The following is a 12,225-nucleotide window of genomic DNA, read 5'->3' as shown; positions in this document are numbered from 1 at the left end:
CACCTGGTTCACCACCGACCTCCAAGAATTCAGACACACCTGCAGATGTCTAGAGATGATCTGGAGGAACAGCAAAATGCCAGAAGATCGCACCACCTACAAAAACGCTATGACAGAATACCACCAGCGCATCAGATCTACCAAAAGGACCTTCATCCAGAACAATCACATTGCCAACTCCAGCAACTCCAAGGAACTCTAAAGCGTCATCCAGGAATTCACCAAGCCCCCCCAGCGAAACCACGGACATCACCCCCTTCAAGGACCTCTGCAACAAGCTCGGACCCCTCTTCCATCTGAAAATCAAGAGCCTCTATGACCACTTCAACAATGAGACACCTAACACCGAAACCACCTCCCTCTTCAGTAATGACAGCCAGCCCACCGTCTCCTCCAGGACCCCAGTCACCACTGAAGACACCACCTCGACCATGAAAGGCATCCACTCAGGGGCCTCCATAGACCCCAGCCCACCACACATCTATAACAGAGCCTCCATCGCTCCCGAACTACGATGCACCATCAACACCACCCTCAAGACCAGCACCTTTCTCAATGACTGGAAATGAGCAGAAGTCAGTCAGCAGACCCCATGGACCTCAAGAACTACCACCCCATCTCCCTCCTCCACTTCATGGCCAAAGTCACCAAGAAGATCATCAATGCCCAACTAACAAAGTTCATCGAAGAAAACTCCATTCTCGACCCCTCCCAATCCGGATTCCAAAGCAATCACAGCACTGAAACCATTCTACTCTCCACCACAGATGACATCCGCATCGTCCTCACCCGAGGACACACTGTTGCCCTAATCCTACTCGACATCTCTGCAACTTTCGACACCGTCTCCCACCGCACACTCTCCGCCAGACTCCTCGACACTGGCATACAGGGAACCACCCTCAAATCGATCTGCTCCTTCCTCACCGTTAGAACCCAAAGAATCAGACAGCCAGCCTTCCTCTCGGAACCCACAGAAATCAACTGCGGAGTGCCCCAAGGATCATCGCTCAGCCCCACGCTCTTCAACATCTACATGGCCCCCTCGCCGCAATTGTCAGACAGCACGGACTCAACATAGTATCCTATGCCAAGACACCCAGCTCATCCTCTCCCTCACCAAGGCCGCCGTCATCACCAGACTCATCTTCCAGGAAGGATTGAAGGACGTCGCATCCTGGATGAACAGCAGCTTCCTGAAGCTCAACTTGGAGAAGTCAGAGGTCCTCGTCCTCAGACCCTCCCCCTCCGCATGGGACAATACCTGGTGGCCCACTGCCCTCAGCAGCCCTCGCACCCCCACGGACCACTCCCGAAGCCTCGGCTTCATACTTGACTCCTACCTCTCCATGACCTGACAGGTCAATGCCGTTGCCTCCAGCTGCTTCAACACCCTCTGCATCCTCCGAAAGACCTTCAAATGGATCCCCCTGAATCAAGGAAGACTGTCACCAATGCACTCATAACCAGCAGACTGGACTACGGAAACGCCCTTTATGCCAGGATCAACAAGTCTTTGTACCGCAAATTTCATACCATACAGAACACCGCAGCCAGACTTGTCCTCAGCATCCCTCGGCACAAACAGATCACCCACCACCTGCGCCACCTCCACTGGCTCCCTGTAGAGAAGAGAGTCACTTTCAAGATACTCACCCACGCCTACAAATGCCTCCACAACGCCGGACCCCAAGACCTTAACGAGAGGATCTCCTTCCACGTACCCAAGAGAAACCTCCGAACCGCCGACCTATCCCTCGCCAAAATCCTGTGTATCCGAAAATCCAGAACGGGTGGAAGAGCCTTCCCCTACATCACGGCCAAGACCTGGAACGAGCTACCGATCTACATCAGATGCGCTCTCTTCTCTGAACTTCTTCAGGAAGACACTCAAGATCTAGCTCTTCGACTAAGCTGAGCTTAAAAGCCCCCTTCCCCCAGCTCCCTGGGACCCCCAAGGTTGAGTAGCGCACTTACAATTCCCCTGATTGATTGATTGATTGATTTGTGAAGGACTTCGAAGTTGAGAAATCTAAGGCGAGACTCCCGAAGGACCCTGTCGTGATTGGAGAAGGGCGGCACAATCATCTGGAGTGCATTCCCCGCCGTGGGTTGTCTGCCATTTAATGTGGGTCATGTTAAGAGTGAGTACCAAGTAAATGCTTTTTAGCAGAATGTTGTATAGTCTAAATACTAGTGTCTATACCCTCCTCATAGTCAGAGGTGTTGCAAAATGGGCAAGATTGATAGCTCCACTGGGAGGGGGGCCAGCACTGATTGAAGACAGTGGGTCACCTGGCAGTGTAGCCAAAGGTCTGTTAGTGCGAGCGAGAACCCTCTGCGGAGTACCATAAATAGTTTAGGTGTGCCCACGTAGTGAAGTTCCTCAATATGATGGAGTTCCTCCATGCTCCTTTGAACCCTGTGAAATTGTATGGCAGCGATATGGATAGATGCATTGTGCCAGAGGGGAAGCTTACGCTGTATTCGTGAGTCAACATACGGTAGTTTATGAGCTGTTGTCCATGCCACAGAAGTGGTTACGAGAACAGGGTTGCCTCACCATGTGGAGTGCAAGGGCGGTAGGTAGCACTGACGGAATGGGCATGAGGAAGCCATCAGATATCGTTCGATTTTCACCCACATTGGTCTCTCCCCGAGCAATGTAGATAAGATACCAACTGGGAGACGTGGAAAGCAAGGTGGTAATAGGACATGTGGAGCAAACAATGCCCCTAGCCTCCGTGACAGCCCAGAGCATGGAGGCCCATAGCTTCGGATGGCTGCCACTCCATACTTAGGAACTGATGTCAGCCTTGATCCCTACAAGAAGTCCAGTGGGGGCTCTCAGAAGTAACATGCTAAAAACATAGTTATAATCGATTATCAAGGAGAGAGAGAGGACTGGGTAGCCAATCCATATCCCCAAGGAGTGTATATGTAATCAAAATTGGACTGGTCTATCAAGATTTAGTACAGGACTCAAAACTGTATGTATCTGGGGAACAGAGTGTGTTCCTTCATGAAGCCCTCACCCACCAACCTAGTTGGTGGCATGCTTCATCATCGGGCCCACCCAGTGACACTGAATGTGTCCCGGGTGTGTTTCAATGCCTGTATTACAGCGGAGCTGGTATGTTACTGAGAGTGCAGTGGTGGTGGAGTGATACATGAACAGGTTAAAAACTATCCAGTGGTCCCAGTGCCCACGTGGGTGGGCCCGATGATGAAGCATGCCACAAACTAGGTTAGTGGGTGAGGGCTTCATGAAGGAACACACTCTGTTCCCTGATACATACAGTTTTGAGTCCCTTATTAAAAAACATAGTAATACCTGGAGGGCCACAAGTGTATTCACAGTTTGATCTCGAACTCTACTACACAGAGAGAGGTTGAGGTGTTGTCATTTAAGGACATCTCGTTTGGTTTGTGTACTTTCTGTTCAACCAACCATCTGAAGCTCCTGTTTACTCAAATTCCGAGTTTCTGTACTAAAGTCCCTCTGATACCCAGTGTAAGTCCAGACCCCGGAGACACACCTTTGTGGGCCCCCAGAAGAGTAGGAGGGCCTTACATTTCGCTCAGTTGATTTTATATCGTGATATGTTAGAGAAGATGCCTGTGATGGACATGGCAGCCCCTAGTGAGGGGCCTGAGTCAAAGAAGAGAAGGTAAATGTGAATGTCATCGACATAAAGGTGGTATTCCATATAGGGATTCCCTGGGCATTCGGGGATGAGAGCAGGCAAACTTGGCATATGCCTCTTAGAATTAATAATGTATCTGACAAAAAGCCCCCGCATTGGACCTCAGCAGTAGGTGAGCCATAAAGAAGTTGCACCTTGGAGATAAAGTTGTCTCCAAGGTCTATTTTTGTCATGACTCTGAAGAGATATGGCCACTCCACCTGATGAAAAGCCTTCTTGGCATCGAGGGAGAGTACTAGGCTTTCCTCCAGCTCATTCCTGACCTGCCACAAAACACGGGCAAGTCTCCATAGGTAATCACAAGAAGTATGGCCAGTAACAAAGCCAACTTGTGACACAGGGATCAGTTGGGGGAAATTTAGTCTGAACACCAGGTCTTTTCCCTCTTTCAGGATAACTGTGATAGTGGCTTTGTTCATGATCAGTCCCAAAGTGCTGCTCTCTATGGCTTCTTTATAGGCTTGTGTGAGGAGAGGGAGTAGTCTTGGCTTACCCAAAGGAGTAGAAGCTTATCCGTTATTGAGTTCCCCAAGTTATCCGTCCTCACCTGGGATTCGCAAGCAGGAAGTGCAGGAATGGCCACTTTTCCTCCATTATGTCGCCTTCGAAGTATGCCCGTCCTTCGTCTGTGAGAGATAGTAGATGTCACTGCTCCCCCTAATTCTAATTCTACAGCAGTTGTCCAACCCCTGATCCTTCAGCAAGGGCCCGGAATAAGCAGCATTACATAAGAGCACTATCAGTGTGTGGCCTTCTCGTTCATTACCTTGATCTTCCTGACGCTGCCATTCCTAATTCTCTGAAAGTCGCCATCATCAACCCAATATATAAAAAAGACCCTAAAATGATCGATCTTATCATTGACTCTTTGTTCTTCCTGAAGTGAATGAAAAGTGGCATACCTCACTGCTTCTCAACGACCTCCAAGACTGGGTGGAGAGCAATGCACAACTGTTCCTGTTCCAAATCAATTTTAGGAAAAAACGTTGTACACGAGAGAACATTATTCTACTCTCTCTGCATATTAGAAGCAAACACACATCAAGGGTCAACACTGATATCTGACTGTATTAAATATTTTAATCAATGAAGCAGTTCGCTGTCAAAGAAAATCAATGCTCTGCTGGACCTACTTATTCCTAACTCCATTGAAAAGTACAATGTCATCAACCTCTTCAGTAACAAAAATTCAAATGATATGACTGCACATCGACAACACATAGCCTTCAGCAATTCTTACTCCAACCCTTTCTCTTAGAGTCCGGCAATGGCCAGCCTTCAAGGTATGTCTGTCCCAGATCTGGCTGATATAGTCAACTCCCTCAAAGCCACTTCTCATGAAGGTAATGTCTTACCATTGTCCTTCACCAAAGCTTTCTCTGGGGAGGCTCTCTTACCCTTAATTACCATTGCCAATGCCTCTCTCACTCCAGGTATCTTCCCAGAAGCTCTCAAGATGTTTCAGATCTTCCCACTCCTAATGAAATCTACACTAGACCCTGATGACCTCACTAACTACAGACCCATCACTCACCTAAACTTCATCAGCAAGATCATTGAAAAAGCAGTCTATGTTCAACTCCAACAGTAAATCAGTGCTAACATCCCATGCAGGACTACCAGTCTAGCTTCAGATCATCCTGAAGCACAGAGGCTGAGACATACACATCATAGATGATGCCCCCTTGACAACAGTTGCTGATGATTCCTGCCCCCTGATATGGTGGACCTCTCAGCTTCCTTTGACACAGTCACCTATCTTACCCTAATAAGCGCCCTGGAGTTTTGAATGGGATTAACCACAATGTCCTTGACTGGTTCTCCTCCTACCTTTCCAATCAACACAAGTTTGGTCACCTAGATGGCCCAAAGTCACTAAATATCCCTATCACCTGTGAAGATCCCCATGGTTCCTTACTGTCTACTTTCATAGTTAGCCTTTAGCTTCAGAACTAGTTTTCAAACACCGTGTGTGGATTTGCTAGTCAGACTACATTAACTATAACTCATCACTCTATCATGCACAATCTTCACATAAATGATGTAATTTCAGATGTCATGAGTGTTCTTATAAATGATATTATTAAACATGCTACAAGTGATGTAATATGATAGAGAATAAGCTGTGCATGTGGAAGGCATGAGTTATAGTTAATACATAATCTAGCTAGTGAGTGCAGAACACTGTGTAGGAGGTCTGTGAGTTATAGTAAGTTTTAGGGAGGGTGCAAATTATAACTTTAAGGTAAAACTAACTATCAAATTACTAATGTTTGTGTAGTTTACGTTGTGTTTGTATATAAATAATAAATTACTTTTTCCTAACTATAAATCTCACAAACTAGGGGTAATACCTCAGATAAAACAAGAGACTACGCAAATTAAAGGCATTTGAAGCAGTGGGCTCACTTATGTGTTTTTCGATCACGAAAGGCTCTATGACAGAAAAGACATTGAGACCAAATTTTCCCGTCAACATACTAGTTAGCTCTTGAAGAAGCACATTTTTGTGCAGGCATAAATTCTGACTTTTGTAAATCCTCCCCTAAACCCCACATACTTTCACCCTCTGGATAACTCCAAGCACCGTTTCTACATTAGCACTTAGTTTCATTTTGTGTTTTTTTTATGCCAGATGCCCAAACCCCAGAGAAGGACAGATAGTCATAGAAGAGGATGGAGTGTCTACTATTGGCCGATTCTCCTTCAGTGTTTACAAGTTCATTGATCAATTCAAACAAGTGTACCTGCACTGCAAAGTCCATCTCTGTCGCATTCAAGAGGTTGCTTGCACCAGGGTAAGCATGGTGTATATTCATAAACATTCCTTTATTTAGACTGACACACATTAAATAATTGCATAACTAGCAAGTGGCATGTTTCAAATCGTACATAGGCCAAATTGCTGAAGTTTGTTTTCATTTCAGAAAGTGGTAATGGTAGTGTTGTGCTGAGATAGAGCTATGCTTGCCCCTTCCTGCTCATATGGATAGCTTTTGGTCCACCATCACTAAACCTCTTGCAAGTCCATCACCTGCTCCCTGTAAATTCTGTATAGTAGAGGGTGTAACCAGGATAAAATAGCATGCTTCTGCACTTTTCTTTTTGTTTCACATATACATATGCCATGTAGGCCAGTGAGTTGACATAATATCTGATAAAAACAAAATGGCCTGTTATTTTAAATAGTGTCAATATGTATGATCCTACTGCAGATGATTCACTTTTTTAGGAAAACCTTAGTACTGAAGCTGTTAAACTGGGAAATGCTCCTTTAATTATTGAAGGAGAGCTCTATCTTATAACAACAGATCCCTTATTGGATAGACATTCTGCATCTACGTTTTAACCCCACAAAATGTTCCATTTCTCAAAATTACTAAATTACTTGAAATTTGGAAGCTTCATTTCCTAACTAAGAAAAACTTTACCTTTTGTTTCAACTTTCATTCATCTACTCCAGAACTGACTTCCTATGAATTTCCATATGTCTATGCCAATCAATAGAATCTCCCCAAATGCATACCACTGATATCTCTGACCATGCATTGATCTCCTTTCTAGTTAAAATTTGAACCCTTGCATTTCCTCGATCTTGTTGGGGAATAAGTCAAGATGAACAAAAACCAAATTACTAAATGATATTATACAGTTCTTTCCACTCAATTTAGACACTGATACTTCTGATATGTCTAGCATTTTTTTGGTTGGATGAATTTAAAGCCTATATTAGAGGCATTGCTATTTCTATTATGGCTTATGAAAAAAATTATTTTATTCCAAACGCGCTATTTTGAGAAAGACATCTCTAAATATGAAAGATTGTATACTTCTTCTGATAATATAGACTATCAGAAACAACTTCAAAAATTGTGATATGAATATAATTCTTTATTAATCAAACATACAGGCATACAAATCTCTAACAATAAAGCAAATTTATACTTTTAAGCAAATCAATAAATTACTTGCCAATTATTCAACAATTAATCATGATACATTATGTACACAAGCTATTCACTCACCCTCATGACAACTTATACATCCTCGAAAGATATATTGACTGAATTTCAAAAATATTATTCTACTTTATACAGTTACGCAGGTATGGTGGATCTTAATTTTATTAAATACTTCTTACATTCATGTAAAATGTCTAACCTTACTCAAGATGATATAGACTTTTTAGATACTCCACTTTATCTGAACTCTAATTCTGGTAAATTGCCAGGCCATGATGCTATTTCCGCTGAGTTATATAAGACCTTTACCATGCACTTAACACCTTACTGCCTCACTCTTTCTACAGATTTAAACAATTACTCTTTTGCTGCATTTTTTGTAAGCTTTAATTGTAATTTTTGCCTAAACGAGACAATGATCTTACCATTATTTCTAATTATAGGCCAATCTTTCTACCTAACCAAAACTGCAAAAAACATTTTTGCTACAAGATTAGGAGCAATTCATGATGAAAAATAGACTTTCTGATCATAATACTAGGTTAATTGTCCATAGTATTGCGTCTATTCCATCTATAGAATCACCAACTGGATTATATGCACTAGATGCACAATAAACATTTAATAAAGTCAATTGGCAATTTTTATTCAAGGTTATAAACTTTGATTTTTTGGGTTACCATTTATTAACATGATTAAATCCCTCTATGTATCCCCATGTATCCTCTATGTATCCTCTACTGTTAAACCTTTAGTTAATAGACTTATCTCTACCTCATTTTCCCTATGTATAATTACTAGACAAGGCTGCCCTCACTCTCCTTTACATTTCCTTTTTGCTGTTGAACATCTTCATAACTCTCTCAATTATTCCATACACAACAAAGGTATACATATTAGCGATATCACTCTTAAAACAGAAGCTTATGCAGATGATGTATTATTATTTATTTCTGACCCATAATCATCAGTTATTTTAGATATAATCAATCTCTACTTACTGTTTGAGGTTACATATTAAACATTACCAAAACTGAATTATTTCCTTTAAATGTCCATTCTACACCAGATATGATTAAGTAATACAACATTCTTAGGTATCCACATAAGTTTAAATAAGGGGGTATTCTCTTTACCAATACTTTAAAATTCACTCTTGACCTCAATAGCGAATCCCTTTTACACAAACGAACCACTAAAATACGTAATTGGTCTTCACTACACTTTACTTGGTGGGGTAATACTCAATCAATTGTACTCTAAATACTGTATATGTTACCAATGTATTCTAGCTATTTTCCTACCTCTTTTTACAAAGCAATTCAACAAAAAATATCACATTTTATAGGAAGTGAAAGACTCCTATAATACATTATGCACACAATGAACATGATAATGCTAATGCTGGTTTGAGATTACTTAATTTTTATGATTATCACAATGCTTTTATTGTATGACAAGGCTCACAATGGTTTCAAAATACTGTGGGATATTCTACTCCCCAATGGATAGAACTTGAGAAATCTATAGTTCAACCTTTTCCTCTATAGTCTATATTCACTCTTTCCAATACCAAATCCTTTCCTATAACTTCTCCTATAATAAGAGCAACTAAAAATGTTGTAAAATGCCTTATTTCTTGATATCATTCGCAAATGAACACAAACCTTTCTTTGGTGTAATCATATGATAAAACTACCCCAATAGTTGAAGGGGGTGATACATTTTTTTAAAGGCTTTTATCTTTGGCACCATGTGGAGCAAACACTATAGTTCACACTGAGGTAAATCTGCAATTTGTAGAGGATCTCCTTCTGGTTAAAACCTTGTTATTATGGATTTCACTTTGGAACAAGGATGAGATTAGCTTTATCAGAAATATAATCCTTAACTGTCTAACCCTGGATAAATACCTAAATATTCCGTTGCTATTTTACATCATCTCTCTTCTGGGTGAATTGTGTAACTTTTCCATTTGCTCTGATTTTACCCATTTTACATCGCTTACTGTAAGACCTGGCATTTCTTGGCGTGATTACCCCTGACTTTTTGCCTCTACCTCCTCCATTGTTGGTGCTGGGATAGATTTTGTTTTGCCAATTCAGATGCTTTGGGCACTTTGCCACTGCTAAACAGTGTCAAAGTGCAAGTGCTCCCTGTATAAAGTGTAAAGATAATTGGTTGTCCATGAGTGGTGCGTCCGCCTTACTAGTAAAATGCACTATGTGTGCCAGGGATGGTAATGCAAATGCTACTAGTGGGCCTGCAGCACTAATTGTGCCACCCACACAAGTAGCCTTAAAAAGAGAAGACAGGCCTGCCATTGCAGGGCCTGAGGCAGTTGGTTGCCATGTTGTTCTGACCAGTGCACTCACTTGCCAGACCTTGCCCTTCCCTTTCTATGCACATCAGACACCCCTATGGTAGGTCCAGGGTACCCCCTGGGCAGGGTGCGATGTATGTGAAAGGTAGGACATGTACTAAGGTGTGTACCATGTCCTGACAGTGAAATAATCTCCATTTAGTGTTTCACTGTTGAAAGGCCATTTTGCCCATAGGATAGAATGGGAAGGCTGTGTAATATGTTTTCCAGCCTTTCTTCCCAAAGGCTTAAGATGGAAGGTGAGGTTTAGTATGCCTGCACTTACAATGTAATACCACATCTTTTTATGAAGGTGATTTTTGCATTGTGTGTTTAGATACCACTCTTAGCTGAGTTCTTGTGCTCTAATATTTCTGTGTGTCCCTGCCTGGCTGTGGATTGACTGTCTGGATTTGAAGGAGATAGGATCTGAGGAATGTCTTGACTCAGGGGAGGAGGTGAGACAGCAACATGCTGACCTGCATCTGGAGTTTAGGGGGGGAGAAACCCCTAGAAGTAAAGAGGCCTGGGTTTATGCTATAAAACAATTGTTCCATCTCTTGCTGAGTGATTGAGTAACCCGCCCCCACCAATCAAAGGAAGAAGGTGTCACTGGCAGGGAGGCACCCAGACCTATTTTGAGCAGGGGTCAGTGCCCCCTGAAACACAAATACTTCATAGCCATTGAGGAGTATAACTATGAGAGCTGAAGCCCCTGAATTTTGGAGAATGACTTGATCAAGTGTGAACAAGACTGGAGATACTTCATGGTCAGGAGGACCTTTGCCAAGGAAGAAACAACTGAATAGACTGAAGGAGAGGACTGCCCCTTGCTCTGGGGCTGGCGTGTCGTTTGCTGTTTTAATCAAGGAAAGGCTAAAGGGACTTTGCTGTGTGCTGTGTCCCCCTGCTTGAAAGGACTTTGCTGTGTGCTGTGTCCTGAAGTAACTTATCCCCAAGGGCCCGAGGTGAGCTGGCTCCCTGTTGCGGAAACTCAGGAAACAAAAGTTTCCAGGAGAGTCTCAGCGGTGATGTGTGCGCATGCTTGTTCCAGCCTGAGACCTTCGTAAGCTGTGCCCTGTGATCGTGGGCACCTGAAGTCCAAGCAAGGATCAGCGACGCGGTGTGCGTGTGCTTTGTGCAGCCTGAACCCCTTTGTGAGGATTTTCCAGTGATCATGTGCACCGTAATCCAAGTGAGTCTCAATGACGCTGTGTGTGTGTGCATTCTGCTCTGTGAGACCTTCGTGAGGATTTGCCTTGTTATCGTGCATCCGCAATCTAAGTGAGTCTCATCGATGCTGTGTGTGTTGTGCACCGTGAGACCCTTGTGAGGATTTGCCTTGTTATCATGCACCTTCGTGTGGAGTGCCGGGTAATCGTGCACCCGAAATTCAAGGAAGTCTCAGCAATGCTGTGTGTGTGTGGCCTGTGGCAGCCTGAAATCTTCGTAGCAGTAGCGGCCCGGAGCGGCAGCCCTGGAGGAGCTGAGCCTCCAGCCCGAGCCCACCATTGCCAAGTCCCAAAGATTGCATCTGATGCCCAAACCACTGGACAAGGAGAGGAGAGTGAGTTAAGACCCCCGAGGTAACGAGTGTCGACTCCTGGGGCAGGGCGCAGGCTCAGAGGGAAATGCTCTTGGCCTCTCACTTCAGCAGCGTGAGCCTCTGCTTCGGCTCGTATTGCGTCCCGTATTGCCATGGGAGTGGCAGTACTTGGGCCGGAGCGTGGAGCTGCACTTTTTGTGTTATACCATACCCGTGTTGGGGGCAACTGTTGTCCGAGGCTACCTGCAAGTAAACATGAGTGGTGGAGAGACCGCCTGAGGCACCGTGATCAGTGCCAAAATGTACTACGGATGACTCCATTTCTACATAAAAGAGTACCTGATTGTTATATTACACATTGAATAATTTCTACATATTGAAGTACCTGATTATTGTATTATGCATTTCATCTTTCCTGCATAAGGAACTACCTGATTAGTGTATGACGAATGGCATTGTTTCTGCATTACGAACTACCTGATTGTCGTATGACGCATTGCATTGTTTCTACATAATGAACTACCTGATTAGCGTATTACGCAGTGCATTATTCTTGCATAGCATAACAAACTACCTGATAAATGTATTACGCATTGCCATACATCTGTATGACGACGTACCTGGTGGTTGTATTAAACATTGCATTAT

The 12,225-nt window shown here is 43.4% G+C and overlaps 1 protein-coding gene across 1 annotated transcript in view; it reads left to right on the top strand.

The window, feature by feature from the left end:
• LOC147701284 (alpha-tectorin-like) overlaps positions 1–12,225 on the top strand; it is a 550,081-nt gene that overhangs the window by 419,574 nt on the left and 118,282 nt on the right. Inside the window, exon 20 of the mRNA XM_086930016.1 lies at positions 6,343–6,505. Within this exon, the coding sequence (XP_086786142.1) occupies positions 6,343–6,505 (163 nt within the window). The remainder of the gene's footprint in view (positions 1–6,342; positions 6,506–12,225) is intronic.

The sequence above is a fragment of the Lissotriton vulgaris genome, chromosome 7 (assembly GCF_964263255.1).
Source record: "Lissotriton vulgaris chromosome 7, aLisVul1.2, whole genome shotgun sequence".
NCBI classification, from domain to species: domain Eukaryota; kingdom Metazoa; phylum Chordata; class Amphibia; order Caudata; family Salamandridae; genus Lissotriton; species Lissotriton vulgaris.
This window is presented reverse-complemented; position numbering and strand designations above follow the sequence as displayed.